The following is a 24,699-nucleotide window of genomic DNA, read 5'->3' as shown; positions in this document are numbered from 1 at the left end:
GTTTTGCGACTCAGACGAGACTTCAGCACCTATTCCAATCTTAACTTACTTCTCCTTTTGAGAACTGCAGGCTAGCTTTAAATAATGCTAGTAAATTTTCTTTTTGGCCACCTGATGTGCATAGCCCATCAAATGCAAATTATTGTCCTTAACCTTTTAAAATAGTAACTGTTTCATGATACAGACATTCCCAACATAGGTTTGCACCAAAACAAAAATGTGCACACAGGATTTGCCATGCTCCAATGCCAGCATTTGATGCAGTCAGGAACTCAGCTCTATACATAACCTAACCTACTTTTGTGTATCTGCAGTAAATCAAAATCTCCAGCATCAAAGAAAATGTATCATTATTGTGAGCAATTAGACCACCACTACAAACTCTCTTTTCATTAAAACTGCAGTTCTTTACTTACCGGATTTTGTGCACCCTAGGCATGTGCTCCGGAGTGCAAGCTAGACAATTGCACTCAGTGTATTGTGTGCAGTTCCAGTCATCCACAATATAAGGAGGATATGTTTGCAGTGGAGAGAGTGCAGAGAAGATTTACCAGGATGTTGCCTGGATTGGAGAACTTTAGTTATGGGGAGTAATTGGATAGGCTGGGCTTGTTTTCCTTGGAGTGGAGGAGGCCAAGGGGTGACAACAGAGGTATATAAAATTATAAGAGGCAAACATAAGGTAGTCAGAATCTTTTTCCCATGGTAGGGACATCAAAAACAAAAGGGCATAGGTTTAAGATACAAGGAAGGAGCTTTACAGGGGATTTGAGGGGAAAGGATTTTTCTTACACGGAGAGTGGTTGATATCTGGAACTCGCTGCCAGAGGAGATGGTGGAATCAGATATAATCACAAGTTTAAGAAACATTTAGACTAGCACTTAAATAGGCAAGGCATAGAAGGATATGGACCTAATGCAGGAATGTGGGATTAGTGTAGCTGGGCAAAAAGGTCAGTATGGACGTGGTGGGCTAAAGGGTCCATAACTGGCTGTGCAAGCTCTCCATTTGCAACTTGCCTGTTCACACAAACGAATGGGTTTCTTACTAAATCCCCAATTTAAGCTCACCAGCTCCAACCTATTTTTTCAGTCTCAAAAAATGGGAATTGATAACTCAGCTTAGCAGCAAAGTGTGAAGAGTGTGAAACCATCCACATTTTTGGCCAAAACTATCATACAAATATGCAACAGAGTACATCACCATGAATGACACATCCATGGCAATGTTTCTATGGATGAGGCTATTTCTGTTATTGTGCAAGAAGTAGTTTGATTTGGAATGTATGAGATAACTCTTTAAGAAAACATTTAAAGTAAGCAGCATTACCAAATTCAGGAAGTACTAAATCAAAATTCAATGCAGATTTTCATGAGTATCAAAACATGAATTAGGATTTCTTATCCATTGTACGGTCCCAGGCTAAATGAGTAGCAGATAGGAAATTGTGCTGAGACCTTCGTCAGATACTAGGTAGCTTTGTGTACCTGACTTAAAATGCCCTCAATAAAAGAGATTTATTTATATCAATAATTATAGTCACAACAGCAAACAGCAAAACGAAATTTCCTAATTGTTCATTAGTGCAGTCATTGATATTCCTGTTTTGCCCACATAAAAAGGGAAATGTGGGCTGATTCCCTTCTGAATATATAGTATTGGACTACTTAAAAAGAGCGCAACAGCCATTTTCAAATGATCATTTCTGAAAGCAGATGATCAATAAAGATGTCATATTTCCTCACAACATAGAAGAAAGCCATTTGCCTTATCAAGTCTATGCTAGCTCTCAGAACACTCCTATCAATCCCATTCCCTCGCTTATTTCCCTGTAACCTATCTTCTTTCACATGCCCTTCAAATCTCCTGCCATTCACCTACACTAGGGACAACTTATAGTTAATCAAACTATTGGCCTGTTGTTGAGATGAGAGAGGAAACCAGAGAATCATGTTATCAGAGGGAGAACACACACACAAACAGCACCAGAGGTGAGGTTTGAACTCGGGCCACTGGAGCTCTGCATTCTCACAGATGGATTTTGAAGCATTTTCCTGTTTCTTTACAATTATAATTTATCATAATTAATCATAATGTTGACATTTCTTTGAGCATTCCTTTTTCTGTATTGCCCTGGCTCTGTCTGCATGGGCACCGTCTCTTCAAGAGCTCTGCTATTTGCAGGAATGTGACCTGTCCACTGCAGATTCTGCAATGTCATTGACAATTATTGTCACCAAAGCCTTGAACTAGGAGGCTTCAGGCTCATCCCCAGCTTTACTGAAAATTGCCAGCTACATCAGACAACTTGCAATGCATAGTTGCATGAAGCAGGTCACTGATAAATTCACCCTTTATCACCATCCCCATCAAAAGCTAGCAGCAGAGAGTGCCCTGCATGTTTGCCATACTATGATTCTCCAAAGCCTAGGGCATTATTAAAAGCATGCCTTTTCATCTGGATCTCAACACAACTCTATGGGCTTCAAATCTCAAAAACAGCTCCAGTCAGGCAATAAGTCAAGTAGGGATGGGGAAAGGGCAGTGACCTAGTTCAGTCAATGCCTGCTATTCAAGCAGCAGTAAAGACACCTTTTATTTTAAAACATTCCTATGTGTCTTCAGCCACTTTTGCAGAAGGTGTCATGGAAACCCTAATTAAGCAACTCTCTTTGCCTGTAATTGCTGCATAAACACCTTCAGCCTCTGAAAAGAGAGATGTACTATGCAGCAAAATTCCTATCCAGCAATTTGCTCAACAGTAGAGTGCATATAAAAACTGCAGCCTTTAAGTTATGTGCAGGGCTTCGAATAGTTTTTCTCGTGTTCCTGTGTCAATCAGATATTATTGCACCTCATACTCTCTGGCTATTCCCCACCCACTCACCCACCACAGCCCTAGGAAATACAATAGATCCCAAGAGATCAAGTACAAATTTGGGAAATTTCAGGCATTTGCCCAGGTGGCAATTTCAGCAAACAAAACTCACTGTATCCTAGCCTGGAAAATGTAGCCAACTGCCTAGGTTTTCAAATAAAAAAAATAATTTTTGCTCCGCAATTGGAGAATTTTGGAGAAGGAGCTGGACAGTGAAAACAAATCTCCCTGAAGTAGGGTACTTCAAGACTGAGAATAAGCTGCTAGGATCCGATCAAATAATTATATTAAAATACGTTTAAAAGAACCTGAAAAAAATTTTAAAACAGTCCAGATAAAGGGTCTCGACCTGAAACGTCAACTGTCCATTTACCTCTACAGATTTGCCTGACTCACTGAATTCCTCCTGCAGTTTATTTTTTATTCCAGATTTCAGCATCTACAGTCTCTTGTGTCTTCAAAAAAAAATTGCGAAGTTAAAAGCACATTGATTTGTGCTTTTATATTGCTTGACTGGCTGCCTTTACATGAATTGCAATTTGTACAATCACCAGACAGAAATTCACAAAAGAAATTATTCAACCCTAATAGCAGCAAGGTTTTTTATTATTTTCCTAACAGTTATATTGTGCAATCAAAGGAAATATTAAATGGCTTTGATGGCCAGATGTCTCCTTAAGCTGAAAATAAATTGAATATAAAACTCACTGTATCCTAGCCTGGAAGATGTATCCAACTGCCTAGGCTTTCAAATAAAAGAATAATTTTTGCTCAGCAATTGGAGAGGAGTTTTAGAGAAGGGGCTGGACAGTAAAAACAAATCTCCCTGAAGTAGGGTACTTCAAGACTGAGAATAAGCTGCTGTGATCTGATCAAATAGTTATATTAAAATACATTTCAGTTAAATTGTTTGCAGAATATATATTAGTTGTATAGTCTATTCTAATTACTTCAAAATTAGAATGGGTTACAACAGTCAAACCGTGAGTTCAGATCTCTCACCATAGATTATAAAGAATTGGTAGATATTGTAATATTTTAACAAAGATCACAATCATGTCACCAGTTATCATTGTCATCAGCACTATATTCTTGGTGACTTTCTAACAGCATTATACTCAGTGTCCTTTACGCTGGGGAGAATGCTTATTAAGACAATCTCAGTTCTCAGAGATTGCAACAGACTTTGGATCTCAGCTACAGTAGCCTGAAGTACATTCTTCTTGCATCCCTTGTCCAATAGTGAGAAACGTCTGGGAGAAATGGAATGGAGGAGATTCATAGCACAATGTTACCCGTGTCTGCAGCTCAGCAGGTACATTGCACCAAATTTTCGAGAAGGAGGGCCTCCTCTATAATTAAGTGCTTGGAGACCACAACTATAAGACAGAGAAGACTTTTTTCCATTCCTTGCCCTGTTGAAGCATACATGGAATGATTATTCTTTGGTTTCCCCATTTGTGGCTGCAGCATAATAAAATCAATTATAAAAGTTGGCTGAGGGTGATTGCCAACTGAGGCAAAACATTCCTGCGTGCATTAACCTACATACAAAACTTGAAAATTTAGTTATTTCTTCTATGAGTTTCCAAGATGCTCTGAACTTTGCATGGTCCAACCTTTCCTGGGTCACTCTGTTCTGTTTTAGAGGATAGCAACAAATAGCTATTACCAAGCCCACAGTCTCCCACAATTATCTTGGCTAAAATACCACCCACCCTACTGTCCTAGAGCTCCATTTCCTCTGTTTCTGTTACCTTTGCTCCAATATTGAGACTCAGCAGATAGGACCCCACAGCCCTCTTTATGCGAAGCAGTGAATCACTAGCATTTCTTCTGATTTGGCATACTCTATCAGTGCTCAAGGTGATTTCTATATTCAAGAAACCAAATGCAGATTGGGTAACTCCTTTACAGAGTACTTGCATATAGTCCACAGATGCAACCCTGTTGCCTGTGACTTTAATTCTCCATCTGTCTCACACTCTGCCTTCCTATCTTGAGGCTCTTGCACTGTTTTAACAAGGCCTAATGGAAATCTGAAGAAGAGCATCTCATCTACCATTTAAGCATGCTATAGTATTCCAGAATCAATATTAACTATTTCAGGTAACTCCCTTTCTCTCTTTGTATTAGAACTGGCCACTTCTGCTGTAGGTTATCTATCTATCTATAATATTAACTCCTTTTTGCCCCCTCTGGTAGGTATTTTCTACAGCTGTGACCTGCATTTCACAGCTTTCATATGTCCCTTTGATTTTTTTTCTTTTTCTGACTTCTCAGATCAACCAGATAGTCTTACTAAGGCAGCAGCCTAGCCTTACCTTATCAGGTATATTCTCTTGGCCTGGTCTATCCCTCCCCCACCCTTTCTGCAACTTAAACCAGCCCATTTGCCCTCTTTCCTTATTCTCACAGGTCTTTGGACTAAATGTTAATAGCGTTTCCCTTTCCATGGATGTTACATGACCTGCCTAGTACTTCCAGAAAATTCTGTTTTTATTTCAAATTTCTAGCAGCTGCACATTTTTGAGTTTTGAGTTCAAGATGTCACCCACTTTGTTCCAACAGAGCTGCACATTCATAGTAATTTGCAAACGTCAGTAGCACAAACCTAACTTGGGACCATCTCTTAATACTGATTAAGTAATGCATACTACAATTTTCCTTTTGCACAGTCAGCAATCAGAGGGACCATGGTTAAGCATTTGTAGATGAGTTTTAACACATTCTATGCACATTTTGAAGAGAAGGGGATTGGAATGTCACCACCCACCCTGACAGCCTCTAATGCACCAGAGCCCAGTCACTGTTGTGGATGTAAGATCAGTCTTCTGGGGAGTGAATATACGGAAAGCATCTGACCTGGATGGTGTCCCTAGCCATGTCAGATCAGCTGGCGGGGGTATTTGCAGACATTTTTAACATCTCCCTGCTTCAATCTGAGATTCCCAGCTGCTTTAGGAAGACCACCTTCATCCCAGTTCCTAAGAAAAACAAGGTAACGTGCCTTAATGGCTACTGCCCCGTGGCTCTGACATCCACCATCATGAGGTACTTCGAGAGGCTGGTCATGGCACACATCAACTACAGCCTCCCAGACAACCTCGACCCACAGCAATTCGCCTTCCGCTGAAACAGGTCTACAGTGGAAGCCACCTCCCTGACACTACACTCATCTCTGGAACATCTGGACGGTAAAGACACCTATGTTAGACTATTGTTTATTGACTACAGCTCCGCCTTCTATACTATAATTTCAAGCAAACTCATCTCCAAACTCCTAGACCTGGGAGTCAACACCTCCCTTTGCAACTAGATTCTTGACTTCCTGACCAACAGATCATTGGAGGCGTTTAAGGAAGAGATAGATAGAATTCTAAATAGTCAAGGTATCAAGGGATATGAGGATAAGGCCGGAAATTGGGGTTAGAATAGTGTGGGTTTTTTTTGCGCCCCCCCTCCACAATTTCTCATTTCTTTTCTTTTTTCCCTTTTCCTTGGAGCAGACTCAATGGGCCAAATGGCCTACTTCTGCTCTCTTGTCTTGTGATCTTGTGAACAGCCTCCCCTCATGGTCTACACTTCTCGTTGCCTTGGTAAAGCAGCCAGCATAATTAAAGACCCCACGCACCCCGGACATTCTCTCTTCTCCCCCCTACCATTAGGCAGAAGATACAAAAGCCTGAAAGCACGTACCACCAGGCTCAAGGACACCTTCTATCCCACAGTTGTAAGACTACTCAACGGTTGTCTAGTATGACAATGTGGAGTCTTGACCTCAGAATCTACCTCGTTATGACCTTGCACCTTGTCTACCTGCACTGCACTTTCTCTGGAACTGTAACAATTTATTCTGCATTCTGTTATTGTTTTACCTTATACTACCTCAATGCACTAATGTAATGAATTGATCTGTATGAATGGTATGCAAGACAAGTTTTTCACTGTACCTCGATACATATGACAATAATAAACCAATTTGCCATATCTGTAAGCACCAACTGATATAACCAAAGACTCACAAATGATATTGAACTCTATTTATTTTCTCCTATTAACTTGTCATCATCATCATCTAGTTCATGCAGCACCATGATAATGCCCAAAGCAATCAGTGATAGGTGGTGTTATTTATTTAGCATAAAGAAAATCAAACAAAGGCCCACCAGAAGAAAGGAAACATCTTCCAATAGCCTGCCAGCCAGACTCACGGTTTCAGCAAGTTTTCACAAGACTTAGTTAATATATTAATATCAATTCCAAGAAAAAAAATGTTAATGCTAGAAGCAATTTTTTTTGCAGTATCTTCTCTCAATCTGATCCCATTATTAAAGAAACCAACATATTTCACAGTGATGATACAGAGGTTACATTTATCTTAAGATCAAATCAAGATCGGAAGGGCATTCTGTAACTGGAAATTTTTAAAAAAACTGCAGATGCTAGAAACCTGAAATGAAAACAGAAAATGCTGGAAATACTCAGCTGATGAGGCAGTATTTGTGGAAAGGGAAGGAGAGTTAATGTTTCAGGCTGAGGATTGTTCATCAGAACTGGGAAAGAGAAAACAAGTTGGTTTCAAATTGCAGAGGGTGGGTGGGTAGTCATTTTAATTCACCATCTCTCTCCTCTTGGATCTGTCTTGGGTCTCCTGTCCTGTTCTAATGAGGCCCAATGTAAGCTTGAAGAATAGCACCACATCTGAGCACATTGCTGCCTTCCAGGCTTGATATCAAATTCAACAATTTCAGGTAATTCCCTTTCTGCTATAGGTTATACATCTGTAACATTAACTTAGTTCTTCTCTCTCCACCAGCACTGACTGATCTGCTGGGCATTTCCTACAGCCCCGACCTGTATTTTACAGCTTTTACATGTCCCTTTGTTTTCTAACTGCCCTCAATCATGAACAGCTTATCACCACAGCAAACCTATCAAAGATAATAAACCAATCTCTTAATCCTATCCATCTCTTCCCACCCTCTCTGCAAATAGTTTTCCCTCTTTCCCAGTTCTGACAAAAGGGTCATCAACTTGAAACATTACTCTATTGCTCTTTCTACAAATGCCGCCTGAAATTCCACAGCATTGCCCATGGTTCAAATGAATAAGTATAAATTTACTGTAGAATCAAAATCATATGTTTGTCCTTTTGAAGAGATTTGGTCAAACAGTGGAATTACTGCTATATAAATTTACAAAATTAACATGTCCCATTGCTCTTTAATTCTTCATAATCAATTTGAAAAAAGTTATAAAATTCACAAAATCTCTGAAAAAGGCAACCAAATCCTTGTTAATAATGAACCCTAATGTTTTTGAGATATTAAATTCTGAGTTTAAACAATTTTTGAGTGAGCCAAGGGGAGAAAAATCAAAAAGTTTTGTTGCTACATTTTTTTCCAGATTTCATTTGATAATAGGGCCTGTTTAAGATGTTTAAAATAAAAAGTTAATTAACAATTTTGTTATATACCACATTATTAAAAATCTAGAGAGACACATTTTCTGGCATTAAAGTGGAAAGACAACACACCTTCATGGAACAGAAAGTTGCTTCTCCTCAGTGATGCCAAGGGGCTGAGTGTAAAACTCAAAATGGTAAACAAAGAATGATAAGCTTTATTCTAAATACTTGGCTAGAAATTGCAAGATTCAGAATGTCATTTAAAAGAAGTAACTTTAAAGACATTACTTGAATGGAACACAAATAGAGCGAAATTTATACTGATTCTTATTGGTTCTTTTGGCTTTTGTAATATACTCATATTTCTTCCTAGTTCCCTTTCATAATCTTAACTGTAAACAATACCTGACATTTAGCTAACTGACGAAAAAGGCAGTACAGACTCTGAAGTAATTTGTGATGGAAATGTGTTGCACAATTTCTTAGTCCTACTTTAACGGCAATCAAGAAGTCCACTATAGTTTAACATCAGACTACATGAATTTGTGTGGTACTAGGATTTCTATAATCCTCAGAAGTCAAGACTGAGCAATTTATTGCTTTTGTATATGTGTACATTTATTTAGTTATCTCACCATAACACAAACACATAGGTCAATCGGATTCCAAAAAAATGTATACAAAAATGCATCTGGTTTTGTGAATAATTGAAAATCATTTCAAATGACATTTAAAAAGCATATCAATGTGAAGAAAATTGCTACCCTGATTAACAGCTTTTCACAGTAGTAAAGTCTTTCAGGCACGTTACTGATTTTTAACCTTGGAAGGAGAATGATGGCAAATAGGCAAACAAAACACTTCCCCTAGGCTCTGTGCTGCCATAAATACATCAGAAAACCATTTAAAGAATTATAGCACTTGTATGTGGAAAAATAAACTCAATTTATTGATATGATCTCTGAATGGAATCCAAGAATTTGGAAGAGAGTGAATTACATATATGCTATATATTGTGGGAAAATTAAAGAGGGATCTCACTATAGCTCAAAAACCATCCACCAAAGACAGATGAGAGGAAACAAATCAAGTATCATGGAGTCAATACTAATATTCACTTAAGCTGTCATAACATTGCAAAATGCTTGGTGTACATCCACAGAAAGTGAGATTACCTAGAAGTCCCCCTTTAGAAGTAGGTTCATGGGAAAGAATTGGAAATGCAATACTCCCTTGTGGGATTTTTAAGACTGGCTATGACTCTGCTGTGTTTCCCCACAAGTGAAAAACTTAATAGCATTAAAGCTATTTTGGAAAGGATAAAAGAGAAATAATTAAGGATTGTTGGTTCGGTCCTGGCTTTTTGCCTCTGGGAACCGCTTAAAATATAGATTAACGTGTTGAAATGATAGTCTATTCTGTTTGCTTTAAATAAGCTTAAACAGTGCTCAAAAACAAAACTGCCATAATTAAGCACTAACTCACAATCCAACTCGAGAAAAACACAACAGCTGATGTGAGAAATAAAACACAACTGCCATATGTCAAAATTTAAATTTGGGATCCGTAGTTACATCTCTGTGGATCTTCTTTTGTTCTCAACTAATATTACTATGTGGATAATTTATCAGCTTAGTCATTGTTCTGAAGCACACATTGTTCCAAGAGATCATTTCACCCTAGGATGATTGATAAGGAATGTCTAAATTTCTTTAGAACAAAATGCTGAAAGCAAGAAACATGGAAACAAAATAGAAAGGTTTGATGTATTCAGGTCAGGATGCATCTGTAAACAGATGTTGGTTAATTGGTGTTTTGGGTATGGAATAATTAAACTGCTACAACTAAGAAGCCTTTTGCTTTAACATATTCTAATTTCATTTGCACTCCATTTCCCCCCCATTTAAAATATTTAAGTACTCCTTACTCTGCTGCACCCAAGTTTAGTACTGTTTGGTATTGACACTAGGAAGAGGAATGCTGTTTTCTCCCAACACACTCCCTACACTTGCCCCAACCATCAAGAACCTTCATCATCAGTAGCCTAAATAAATTAAATGGGGATTTGATAAACTTCTGAAGAAATACACAACAGTGTAACCAAAAGGAAATCTTAACCAAATCTGCTGCCACCACCACTTCCATTGGATCTTGCCCATTTTATTCATCAATCTAATTGCCCAGTCTTCCCGGAATCTCAACCAGGAGCCAACAATACTGATCCTAAGATTTCTGCTAACAAGGTGCCAAAAGCAGTTAAGGTGGATGTGAGGATGCAGTCATCTGAAAATATGAGCTGCACTGCTTATAGAAATCCTGCTGCATTGGCATGCTAACTGCAAGGTCATGGAAGTTGCTCAAAAAGGCAGAGTGATAACTGAAAAGTAAATAAAAATGTCACGGTGAACTCAGCAGAAAAATGTACTCAAACACTTAAGCATTATCTTTTTTGCTAGCCTATAGGATCATATTCTGGTTCAAAACTGCTGTGCTAACTCAGCAGGTTAAAGTTTGCTAGCTCTATTTCTAGTTCAAATGGTTGAGAGATGTAGTGATCATATTTGCATGTACTAACACATCACAGCTTTAGAGCACATTACAAAGGAGTGTAATTTGCAGCACACAATTTATTTTTGGAGTAGCTTAAGAGTATGACTGGAAAAAATTGATTGAAATGACAGATAAGCATTTATTGATATAAAGATTATTACCACTGAATGTTTTTAAGAACCATTGTGAATAGCAACTTACCGTATCTGGTAAAAAAAATTAAAGAAAAATATTTAAGGCTATTGATGTGGAAAATAATATTCATACAGTTTTGAGATAGACTGAAGAGTACATTTTAGAAAAAAAATTACTTATGCAATATTCTTGAATTTATTGATGTAGTTACAAAAGAACAATACAAGAACAAAGTTTTGCACACATGCAAATGAGGATTCTGAGTGCACCCATTTTCTAAGCAGAACCAGGATCTGATGAGAGGACATCACTTAAGAATATTGCTAAAATTAAAACTGTATTGATTGCAATTATTACAGACCTTGCATAATATCCACTATCCATTGCTCGCTTAGATCTATTCATTCGAGTATAAAAATAATGGAAACTATTTTCCTCTGGAAAGAGCATGGTAAATTAAGTGATATTAATTTACCCCAGAGCTTTTTAATAGACTTGTGTGGATGTGACTGTTACTTCCATCAAAACTAATTTTTCTGATCATATTCAAACAACAATTCAGGAAAAATATCTCAACTCCAATGATTATCCTAAAACATTAGTTTTAGGCAATCCTGAATGCAGAACAATATAACAGCAAGTTCTAATAAACCTGCTGCACTTTGTCCTGCAACAATGTCTGTTTGGTTGTTCCCATTATATGATGCAAGTAAGCTAAGAGCAGTGGATTTTATCCCAGCTGGGTACAATGAGGAGTAATCTTAGCCACTGAATGCTTATTCTACATCAATCTGTTTTTCCTTTGTTAGCATCATCACAATTATCACAGAGAAAGACATGTTTGGAAACAATTCACACCACAGTTCAACGTGCTGTACACTTCACAGCTAACATGAGAGAGTTTAATATTAAGATAATTCAAAGCAATAGAATGTGCTGAAGCTTCAATGGTTTGTACCACATGGTGGCACGGAGGGCCTATAACCATTCCAAGGAACTTGTTCCAAGTTACAGTGGTACGGACTTAAGAGTCAGTTGGCTCTGTTGATGGGCATGGTGCAAGGCACTGAAAGGCTAAAAGGAACAGAAACAGGAAGATACAACAAACAACTGCTAATTGAAGTCCATTCATTAAACCAGAGCCTTAATTGGCCACTTTATATATACTGCACAGAATCACTTCAGAATCTCTTTTGGACCATTTGTTACCTTTATTCAACACAGGCAGCATCCTTGGAATACAAGACTGTGTCAAAACACACCTCATAAGTTATGCCTGTTCAGATACTTATAAATCTGTATCAAAAGTGCACTTTGTAACAGGTTTTCAATCAATAGTACGTCTTGCACAATAGTATATCCTGCAAGTTTTCAAATCACATACTTTTCGTTTGTAAAAATGTTGAACACAATATACAAAATACATGTCTCTAATGACCTGAATAACTTTCCATTACAGAAGCTGGAGCTTGTGTTCACAGTGTCATCATTAACACTGTACTTGGCCCACTGGTCACCAAGGGAGTGTTCATTTACTAGTTTGTGGAGAGAGGATGGGGAGAATTTAAGCCAGCTGGAGCTGAGGTGGAGTAAAATAAAAATTGATCAAGACATCTCCAAATTAGAATAAACTTACATAGGTATTAAATTTCATTCACTTCTCACAACTTTATATATGCATAATTTTGTTTAGTTTGTTGCAAGAATTAAAGATTCAGCAGCACCTGTTGTCAAATATAGCCCTGATCACACTAGTTCTACTGCAAGCCAATATGCCTCAGTGCTTCATAAGCATAAAAATTCAATAGTGATCATAATTGAACCCCCATAATTTTGATGGGGGTAGAAATAATAGAATGCATTCTATTAAAAAATTAAATCTTAAACAAAACTTTCAGAATTAGGGTTTTTAAAAAAATAATCAATGTTCTTGCCATATCAGAATGCTTTCAATGCTGAAATCAATTGACTTAATACATTAATAACTAAATAATTTACAGTAGTGTCAAATATGCTTAAAAAAGTCAAATTATATTATTGAAAACCAGTTTTAAAAAAAGTTACCAGAAAAAGCAGTTGGACCAACTTGCCTTTTTTTTTCACCTAAATAGTGTACAATGATTTTGGAAGATGATACATAGCAACAGGAAGAGAGTGGTAAGGAACACAAATGTCTTGTGCCGTCATGCTGTCAGCATACATTCATACTCTCAGCCTGCAAACCAAAGTATCCTTGCTGTTCATCATTCTCTTTAGCTGGATTCAGTCCCACCACATTAGTGGAGAATGCTGTTGAGAACCAGCTTCCTTCAGGATGACAAGTAATTCCTACTTTAAATTTCTTAGTCCCTTGATTGGTAGAAAAGAATATAACCTGATTCTGAGTTTTTGGAAATGTCTGATGTTAACCCATAGAATTCTTCAATTGCTTGAGCATCTATTTTCTGTAATTTGAAAAGAACATTCAGGTTTAATATTGAATATTTCAGCACACAATATTGTTTGTTCCACTAGTACTTTTTTGTTTAGCCATTATAAAAATTAAAAACATTTCAATTTTTATTTGATTTGAGATAGAGGAGTAAAAGGAGTAAGAAACCAAAGGTAGACAGGGAGAATATTATTAGTACTAATAACTTTTCCAAATAAAAAAGTGGATGAAAATCTAATTTAAAACAAGACACATAGTGGACATCATAAATAAAGTTTAAATTTTATAATTTAATTTATATTATGATTTATAGTTTAAAGCAGCCAGTGCATTTTTAAAATTAAACAGCTAAAACTTCTGGATCTTTCACAGTATGGCTAACTTAATAACTAATGTTACGGACTAGGTTACTATTGGTGAATATCCCTTCAAGATAGAGCATAGTGGGGTGTGTGTGTGGCGTGCTTATGTCAACAGAAGATAAAGGACGGAATGACGTGGTTGAAGAAGTCAGTCAGAGAGAGAGAGAGAGAGAGAGAGAGAGAGAGAGAGAGAGAGAGAGAGAGAGCGAGAGAGAGAGCGAGAGAGAGAGCGAGAGAGAGAGCGAGCGAGAGAGAGAGCAGCCTGCTAGTTTTCTCTATCAATGGATGAGAAACAATAACTGTGTCTGTCACTACAGTCCACGTATGGAAATTGGGAGTAATCCGGTGGAGTTCACTTTGTTGCTGACCTGTAGAGGGAAACGGGTATTTGTGTGGACGACCACGATTCGGATGCTTTTCGGGGTGAGGAAGTCACTACCAAGTAAACACTGAGGTGTCGTTTGGGTTCCATCGTGGAACATTTGGATTTCATAATTACTCTATGCTCTCTCTACACCTACATCTTATCTTCAGACAACGGTGGTTGTTGAAGAAGCCTTTGCTCATGTTTCACCTTATGGCTTGCTGAACTGAACTTTTTTGGAGTTTGGGACTTTGCCACACACACGCGACGAGCTCAGTTTTGGGGTTAATGTTCAAGGTTTAACATTTTTACTTCTAACATTCTAACATTTTTACTTTTATTTTTCTTATTATCATAAGGAGTTATTAATAAAGTAGTTTTTAACACTTATCACATGGCTCGGAGTGCTTCTTTTGTTGCTGGTTCGTAACACTAAAAATTACATATTGTTGCTGTACATACATCAAGCTGTTAGCTTAAAAATATATTTTTTAAAAAATGCACTGAAATAATACAGGCTTTACACATGTTGAAAATCTGAAATAAATACAGAAAATACTGGAAGTGCACAGCTTCTTCATATATCTGATACTGCAAGTGGAGGCAATGCAGATGTTTCTCAGCAAAATTTTCCACCAATTTTCTGGGTGCACCAACTGTGCATTCCATATAAATGTTTATTTATGTGCTATTTCTTTTACAAAGTCGCTATCAAATACAATAATGTTTTAATAACTGTAGATCATAGAACAATGTGCAATCACTAGTAAGCCTATATATTTTCACTTTTCTCTTAAACCACACTCAGATTTCTGGGAATTTTAGCACTTAGAAGTTCATCCTTGGATCTGGATTGTTAAATGCAGATAGAGTAGCATTTGTAAACTGCACTCTGTTTTTAGAATTCAAGTCGATTGAAATCAATTCCAGCAGTGAGATACAATCTACAGACACTTTTCTTTTGTACATTTCACTCCAGTAATCCAGTGACTTCTATTTGCCCAAAAACTTTTAGTCAAAAATCAGAAATGATTGCTGGGGAACTGGTTGTTTTCTTTATGGAATCATATATATTTATAGCTTAGGAAACAGCCATTTAATAGATTACACCTGTGCTGCTTTTGAAAGTGCACTTGCAGTTTGTCCCACATCCTTCCATAATGCTTATAATATACCAAGCTGCATCCTTAAGTTCCAGCAATTCCCTTATAAGAATCAAATTTCAGCACTTTAGTCAGAACGTATTGCTTTTCTATTAAAGCTTCTTATCACCTTGATTGCCTCTTGACTGGAGGAAAGCAATCGTAACTTTTCCAATCTGTCCTTATAAAGAAAATATCCCAGTGCTAGTATTTAGAGTAACTAGCTTTTAAAAATATTTGCTTAACTATTGCTAAGTAGGCACCTACATGCTTTCCCTCTACAGAGGGCAATGGCCACGAAGCATTTGTTTATTGATTTCTTTTATAGCGAAGTTGGGACCATTATTAAAACCATAAAACTGGTAGCAGCTATTTTGTGACTGGATACCTTCTGCTTTCTTGGAACGTTCACTATTTCTTCACAATCTTGGGATTTTTCCATACAAGGGTACAACAACAAAACAAATTAGACCATAAGATAATAGCAGCAGAATTAGGCCATTTGGCCCATCGAGTTTGCTCTGCCATTCAATCATGGCTGATTTTTTTTTCACCTGCCTGCTCCCTGCAACCCTTAACCCCCTTACCAATCAAGAACCTATCAACCTCTGCCTTAAATATATCCAATGACTTGGCCTTCACAGCCCTCTGTGACAATAAATTCCACAAATTCACTACCGTCTGGCTGAAGAAATTCCTCATCGCAGTTTTAAAGAGATGTCCCTTTATTTAGAGGCTGTGCCCTCAGATCCTAGACTCTCCTACTAATGGAAACATCCTCTCCACGTCCACTCCATCCAGGCCTTTCATTACCTGGGAGGTTTCAATGAGATTCCCCCTCATCAATTATTACAAAATCATCTAACAAAGAGCTAAGGAATCAGAAGAAATTACCTCCACAATATCGTCATCAAAGAGCAACCAAAATCCATGGCTCTTTACAATGGTGATATAATGTCCACGATTTGGCCCACTACAAGAAAAAGGATAAAATTACTGTTAGATTTTACATATTTCTATTTAAAATAAATCACAGAATGAGTTGTTTTAAGTTACAAAGGATATATATTTGTAACTTCCATATGTTATCCAATGACCTCACAAGGCAAAATGTGTTACAAAGCACTACAATAGCATTAGTAATAAATCCTGATTCAAGTTTCGTACTTTAGTGCCTACATTCATGGAAAGAGTAAATCTGAGCCTTTGACAGTTTAACTATGCAGTTAGTCCGCCCACTTTTAAAGTGTACAATATTGAGATACATGTTAAATTGCAGGAATGCAGGAGGCAAGTTGCGGAATCTCCCTATCAAAGTGGGACATGTTCTGTAATGTGCAAGTCACCAGTACTATTTCTGTGATTCTGCAGTTTGAGAGCCAAAGACTTTGGTGTGTGAATATGGGGAGTGTTGCATGAAAAGGTTTGAAACCGAGGGATCAGGTGGGTTATAAAGGGATGTGATTAAGCACTGTATTTTGTCAACGTATCACGCTTGGGAGCATGTTATAAACTTCTCTGGAGTTCATGTTTTCTACACTGTTTTTCATTTCGACCATCTAAAGAATGTGCAGATTTTTCTTATTTGAGTAACTGGAACATGAACTATGTTTGGATCCATCGATATAACGCCTAATTTTCTTTTTGCAGCAATCAGAAGAGATGACTACAATATATAATAATAATAATTAGGGAATATACCTGCATTATCTTTTATTCAATCAATGACTGCGGCATTGCGAGCAAGACTAGCATTTATTGGCCTTCCTTAATTGCCCTCGAACAAAGCATTTGGGACATTTCTGAGGGCAGTTTAGAAATCAACCACTTTGGTCTTGATCTTGAATCACATACATGGAAGAACAGATAAGAAGGAAAGGTTTTCTTTCCAAGAAGGCTTCCGTAAACTAATTGGGTTGATAAGCAAAAAGAACTCACTGTACACTATATGTTTGGGATTCTGTTACAAGGATTCAATATTATATTAAGTGTAGTTTTACATCAAAATTCAAATATATGAATATATTTATTGATTAAAGTAAATCTGAATGATCAAAATTACTCAATTATGTTACCTATATTACTAGGCTAATGTATCCTACATTTAAATAGGTACTACTTTATTGCATTGAAAATATTTAACTTCAAAAAACAGCATTTGCATGCAGACTGTATCAGTTAAATAGCATGCTTTATTTACGAAAATATTCTGTAGAATATAAAGCTCTCAAGTTACCTGCCACAGTGAACAACTACAGCTACAAGATCATACATTCGGTCTGGATTGGTGGCATCCCCCGATGTGTTAAAGAGCCTCAACTCCAGGGGAAAAACCACCCTGTAAGAGAGTTTAGTGTATCGATGGAGTTGATCCATGTATTTGAAACGTTTCAAATGCAAAGCAAGTATCATTGGTAGTTTCTTCACTCTCATTCTGCAAAAGGAAGAGTGGAGAATAACATCTTATTTTAATAGCTTGCACCCATTTCAACATTCAGCAAAATATGAAACACCATTATTTTGGAAATTCAGGATATGTAGAGGTCATAAATCTATGTGAAAAATAAGATACATTGTCAAGTTTTATATCACAATTTACCAAAAACATTTATTGTGTTACAATCAAGTTAGGACACAGTGCAGGAAGACAGTATAAATAACCAAAGAAACAATCCAAGGCACGTGCAAAATAATGAGATTTCGCAAGCAGACTTAAATTTGATGAACCAAAACCATCTATTTTTCGGTTTTACAAGATGGAAGTGCTCACCTCTTTTGCGCTTCTTGTTTACTACGACACTGCTCACAGTAGTATTTATATTCACTGCACAATGTCTCAGTGTTACTGAATCCTCTAAAGAATAGAAAATATGGTCAAACATTAACAAAAGACCATCAGGATTTATCAAAATACTTTGAAAATTGTTTAATATGCTTTATCTGTGAAAGCAGTACCACTTTGAAATTGAGTCCCTCAGTATAATTGGCTGCTGTAGTTTTCACAGTCAGTCGTAGAATTTGCTAATTTTTCTTTCTCAATAACCTAGTTGAAGACCACATGTTTCAACTGTAAGAGTTGGTAAATTATCTGAATAAGTGAGACACTGCAGTCCTGGATCTTATCTGATGTACCCATATACAACCAAAGTTACCCTTAAAATTGTCACCTTTTCATTGTTCCATTCCCTGATCTTCAAAAAACAACTTTAAATAAAGCTCTTAATAGCTCATGCTCCAGTTAAAAACAGGTAAATTATTAAAGTAAATAAAGCTGCAGTACCAAGGTGATAGCAAGATTAGGATTTAAAAGCCCATATAATACTGATTGGAAAAAATTGAGAAGTCAGTTCCATAGTTCATAGTTCTTGAAGGAGTTGAGTTGAATCTTGACTTCAGCACAAGGGGATGTTGGAGCAGGAAGACCGTGTAAGATAATGTGTTTTAGGTTTAGAAGAAAGATCAAAGTTGTGATATTATATTAGGATTGACAAAACAAAGACGATGATATGGATATGCAAGACCAATAATGGCATTTAAACCAGAGTAAGATTCCCCATCGGAATCCAGACATTTTCTGTTTTCAGTGACAGGGAGTGCTCAAAGAGCCTTTGCACATTTAGGAGCAGTATTCAAGTTATGGATGGATTTTGTCTTTTCAGAAAAGTAAGTTGTTGAAGAGAAAAGAGGATACTGATCTTCTCATAGTAAAATTTAGCAATAAAGTTGCAAGATCTCATTTAACTCCAAGAGAAAGTGAATCCAAGATAGACAACAAATGAAGGACAAGAGTTAAGATATGGTAAAACTATCTTGTGACCTCATACTGAACTACTTTTAGAAAATGAGACATTATAAAGTGAATTAGCATTCTAGGAGGTTGAGACTAAATTAATAACTGTCATCAGCCAAACCCAACTTGCAAGAGAGGTTTTTTGACCTAAAATGTTAACCATTATTCTCTCCACAAATGCTGCTAGACCTGCTGCATTTTTCTAGCATTTTCTGGTTTTAGTTCAGATTACTAGCATCTGCATATTTTTTGAATTTTGTGTCATTGGAATGTGGGAAGAAACTGAAGTACATGGGGGAAACCTCCGCAATCAGGTGGAGAACGTACAAACTCCACACAGACATCGTTGGAGATCAGCTTTGAATCCTGGTTGCTGGAGCTGTGAGGCATCAGCTCTACAAGTGGAACCACTGTGCCGTCCCTATTATAATTCAGCAAAACCAATAAAAATATTTTCCCACACTCAGCGGTTCACTGATTCAAATGAATGTAAACCGTGATAAAACAATTCATTATGATAGTACTGAAACACAAAGTTCATTCCTTCAATTCCCAACTCCTACAAAAATCCCTACATGATTTTCATTTGCAAATTATTTTCAAGTAACAGGAAGGGAAAGAATAAAAATACAGAAATAATCTTGCAGACATTCTCACTCACAACGTGACACATCCAAGACCTCAGAATTTTTCACGGTTGTCTAACTTAGAGACTACTGAATGGATGGAAAACCACTGGGGAACTTCAGTTTAACTGAAACTGAATTGCCATCATCTCAGTAATAAAAAGCTTACCTGATGTTGCTATCACAGGTATGCACCCAGCAGTGGAAAAACACAGAAAATGTCCTGTTTCCTAAAGCAAAATTAAATAAAGTAGCATTTACTTCGAAAAATTAAAACTTTGGAAATATTTTTGATACAATTACGTTTCTTTAGGTTCACTTCTTATCAAGAAACAAAGTAAATGATCATGGGCCTTATGTTAAATAGTGGTCATTTTTCCACAGATGAGCACATACCAAAAATTGCTTTAGTAGGTAAGCCTCCCATGACTATAATGGCAGTGTTCCAGTTTCAGCTGGACCTTCCCATAGGTTGAGTGAAGGTTAGTGGCTGGTCGAGCTTAGCTCCATGATAAAATCAATTGTACACTATCTGGAAGAAGCAGGATTAATGGGCCAACAAGTTTATTTTTTCCACATTCCATGCTATCAGCTCACTTCATCATAATGGAAACAGGGTACTTTTAAATTTAGTGAACTGATTTCAACATGCAATGCAGTATTTTCTAAAAATACTTAATATTTTCTCAAACAGCGTTTGAAATTGATTAACTCAACTTTTTTTTCTCCGTACATAAGCTTGATCTTTAATAGCTTTAGAACTAACTGCATATTTTTCTTTCTAAAAAACACATGCTGATATGGATAAAAGCCACAAATTTATCTATGACAAAACCAGAATGTAGTCAGAAAGCACAAAAAACTTACAATGTACTTAAACAATGCCAAGTCTTCCTTGAATCCTGTACTACCATTATCTAATACTTGCCATGCAAATTGTAATTTTATTTAGTTTAGGTCCTACCCATATACTACAATGTTAAAAATGTATTAAGTGCAGTTATTGACCCATTGTTGAACAGCACATCCTTAATCCAGCAGCTTTTTTTTCTTTCCAAACTATTTCTAATTTTAAATTCAGAATTCATTTGTCTATTCTGGCAACAACTGCAGCAGTTAAATCAAAGCAAGCCATTTATTAAACAAGGCCATTAAGAAACATGGCACATTAAGCCAATAGTCACTGCAAATTTTACTGTTGTTCCAAACCATGCATAACACATTCTGAGAAATGGTTCGATAGTATTAACACTTATCCAGTATATCAGCCAAACAATTATTCCTCACAAATGATTTAATCTTAACATTACTAATTCCAATCCTATTTTCATCCAATTTTCATGCATAAAAGCAGCATTCATTACTCAGCAACTGGTAAAGGCTGATATTTACAAAAACTAGTCTGAGATAGACATGCAAGGACAACTGCAGACACAAGAGACTGCAAATAGTGGCATCCAAAGCAACAAACAAGAAGCTAGAAGAACTTAGTGGGTCAGGCAGCATCTGTGGAGGGGAATGAACAGTCCAGATGAAGGGTCTCAACCCGAAATGTTGACCATCCATTTCCCTCGACAAATGCTGCCTGACCCACTGAGTTCCTCCTGCATCTTGTTTGTTCAGGCAAGGCCAACTGTAGCACTAAACACTAGCCAACTTAATAAAGCAGAATCAAATCTGAACCTTCTGGTTTGCATAGTCTAGTACCTAATCAGTCCTGCCTTAACCCATTACAGTCTTAGAAACAAATCTGAGGTAAATTATAGAAAATCATCAGGAAACATAACATTCATTCTGTAAATTAGAATCAAGTTTATTATCACAGACATATGTCATGAAATTGTTGTTATCCATTAAAATGTCAAAAGTGATATCATGGACAAAATCCTCTGCCCAGATTTTACAAATAACAAAATCTAGCAAATGTACTATCAATACAAGTATCAAATACAGAACTTTGTCAAAAAAAGTCAAATGGAAGATGATGGGAGGATGAGTAGAGAAAAAGCAGGTTCAGCACAAGGACAGCTAATCAGTGTGACAATGACAATTGTGCCAGGGGGCTGATCAGCCACACAACCGAGGCGTGGTGGCAGAGAACACCTCAATGGAACAAAGCTGTATGGCAAGCAATTGCCCAGAAGTGCAAGAGACTGCTCAAGATTGTAGGTCGAATTCACAGATTGAGCTGCAATTCAAAAAGACCAGGAAAGATCAGACCGAAAAGTGCTTTCTAACTTATTCTAACCACCTATTAAGACTCACTACATTGACTGACAAATATTACTTTAAGCTTGAACTCTGAATTACACTCATAATGAGCATAGTGATCAGGATGGCTGATTTCAAGTCAGCAAGAAGAGTTCTTTTTTAAGATCTTCACAAAATATGGATATTATCTTTTGTATAAACATCATTCCCAACAGTTAACTTTTTCCAATTTAAATCACTGAAAATGAAATGAATTAGAGAAAATGAGGATAACCTGAACAGTAACCGGAAATTTATTTTGGCTCAAGGAAGACCATTATTTAATTGATATACCTCTGATAGCCATGGCCTCAATTCATCACACTCATAATACTGAAGACAAAAGAGACTGCAGAATCTAGAATCTGAAGCAACAATTTGCTGGAGCGACTCAGTAGGTCGAGCAGCATCTATGGGGTGGGGGGGGGGAAGGAATTGTCCATGTTTTGGGTCAAAATCTTGCATCAGGATCGATGCAGAGATGCTGCTTGGCTCGGCTCGGCTCACTGAGTTTCTCCAGCAGATTGTTTGTTACATTCATAATATTCCATCTTTCTGTGTCTCAGACTTCTCCATTGCCAGGTGTGGGTATGTCCCCAGGCGGGGGGAGAAGGAGCACGAACCACCAGAGGTAGTGGTAGGTAAGGAAGTGAACCCAAGATCTTCAACATTGATTCCTGAAACCCATTTAGGCTAATGGCAGCAGGTCAAACATTGGCAAGTAACCATTCTGCTGACTACCAACTACCATCTTCCTTGAGCTGATGAATCAATATCCCTCCATATTGTATAATAAATGAAAAAAGCAAAGTGGATGGCAAGAATATATCATGGATAGGGAACTTCAATAATACGTAATGAAGAATAGCTTGGTGACATCAAGTGAAATGTTATTGTTTTTACCCTGTACTACCTCAATGCACTGTGTAATGAATTGATCTGGACGAACAGTATGCAAGACACGTTTTTCCACTGTAGCTCGGTACAAGTGACAATAATAAACCAATACAATCAGTACTGTTCGGTTAGGCCAAAGTTCTGCAAGAGAATGGACTCATGGCAGCTGATGAGGGAATACGAAGAAAAGGCCATTTCACCTCATCTTCACCAATTCTCCATGAAAGATTTGGAGGAGTGATCATGACACAGTCCTTGCATATACAAAGCATCATCTTAACCATGAAGATACGCTTCATCGAGCTGATTAGCAGTACCACTGTGCTAAATAAGATACATTCAGAACAGATCTTTGATCTCAAAACTGAGCATTCAAGAGATACCATAGCCTATTATCAGATGTCAGATCCTGATTTGCTTATTGTCATACACACTAGGGTGTAATGAAATTCCTTGCTATTCTACCAAGGTTGCTAATTTGCAACTACATGGTTCAACACCTCTCTCACACTGCCATTACCAGCAAGCCAATGGGCCAACTCTAGCTCAATAGGAAGTGTAAAAGAACATCACCAGACCAAACTAAAATGAGGCACCATCCTATTGAAGCTACAAAACAGGTCTACACAAAATGTTCTAGAAAAAAAAAGTTAAAAGTATTGTATCAGATTAAAGCTTTGCAATCTCACTACATCTAGTCATGATCAGTGGTGTCCACCATCTCCAGCAAAGCTGTGCAGTTTTGCTAAAAACATTGGCATTCAGCAATAAAATGAAAAAATAGTCCACCAAAAGCAGGAGAGATACAATCTGCTTACTTACTTCCTCGCTAGCTACTCTTAATCCTCAGCAAAGTGAAGGAAGATGTTGAAGGAAATGCTATCAAGCAGCAGTTACTTACCAACAATCTGAGCACGATGTTCAATAAGAGTTCCACCAGGAACCAAACATCTACAAAAGAGCTCAATTCCAGCGATAGGAATGGAAGTGACTAGCCTCAACATTAAGGCAGCAATTGACCAAGCACAGCATCAATGAGCCCTAGTAAAATTGACGTCAGTGAGAATCAGCAGAAAAACCCTAATGGCTGTAGTTACACTGAACAAAAAAGATGGCTGTATTTGTTGGAGACAACTTTACGACATCACAGCCTGAGTTCTTCAGGAGAGTGATCTTAACTACCTCTAGCTGCTTCATTAAGGACCTCCCTTCCATCAAAAGGTGTTTGCTGATGATTGCAGAAGATTCAGTTTCATTTGCAACTCCTCAGATAATGAAGCAGACTACATCTGAATGCAGCAACATTTAGCCTGCATTAGGACTTGAACTGGTAAGTAATGATACACCTATCACACAATGACCATCTATAGCAAGAGTCTAACCATCATGCTTTGATTATCAGTGGCATTAACGTTCCAGGGTGGAATAGAATTGGGTGGGGCTGATGGCTTGGGCAGCAATGACCAAAAATGTATCTTATGGCACATATCATCAAGACTTCCCTATACCTTATTTCCATCTACATGCCATATCCGATGGAATATTTTTCACTTGCTTGGACATAGAGCTCAATGAAACTCAAGAATTTGCTCAAAGCAGCTACTTGTTGGGCACACTGTCCATCTTAAACATTTACTTCTTCAACACTGGCACACCGAGGCTGCAGTATGCATCAACTGCAAAATGTAATACAGCAACTCAACATGATCTCTTCAGTGATGCTTGACAGATGTGTGATCTCTATCACTTTAAGAGGACAAGGATGACAGGTACATGGGGGCATCACTATCTGCAAGTTATCCTCCAAATCCAGTTGGATCTACAGTATATTGCAAGGGGCTGAATTGAGTTGATTGTCATCTG

The 24,699-nt window shown here is 37.3% G+C and overlaps 1 protein-coding gene across 3 annotated transcripts in view; it reads right to left on the bottom strand.

The window, feature by feature from the left end:
• Positions 1-10,200: 10,200 nt before the first annotated feature.
• LOC127573176 (ubiquitin carboxyl-terminal hydrolase 12) overlaps positions 10,201-24,699 on the bottom strand; it is a 42,443-nt gene continuing 27,944 nt past the window's right edge. For 2 of the 3 annotated variants that reach the window (XM_052021149.1, XM_052021150.1), the window contains exons 6-9: positions 18,044-18,127; positions 17,510-17,707; positions 16,168-16,246; positions 10,201-13,418 (exon numbers count right to left, since the gene is read on the bottom strand). In XM_052021149.1, coding sequence (XP_051877109.1) covers positions 13,317-13,418; positions 16,168-16,246; positions 17,510-17,707; positions 18,044-18,127 — 463 coding nt within the window. In that variant the 3' untranslated portion in view covers positions 10,201-13,316. Of the gene's footprint in view, positions 13,419-16,167; positions 16,247-16,974; positions 17,114-17,509; positions 17,708-18,043; positions 18,128-24,699 lie in introns of all 3 variants that reach the window. The other variant, XR_007956759.1, reaches the window with a different exon arrangement.

Source organism: Pristis pectinata, chromosome 8 (assembly GCF_009764475.1).
Source record: "Pristis pectinata isolate sPriPec2 chromosome 8, sPriPec2.1.pri, whole genome shotgun sequence".
Classification (NCBI taxonomy): domain Eukaryota; kingdom Metazoa; phylum Chordata; class Chondrichthyes; order Rhinopristiformes; family Pristidae; genus Pristis; species Pristis pectinata.
Note: the sequence above shows the minus strand (reverse complement) of the source record. Positions and strands in the feature narration are given on the sequence as shown.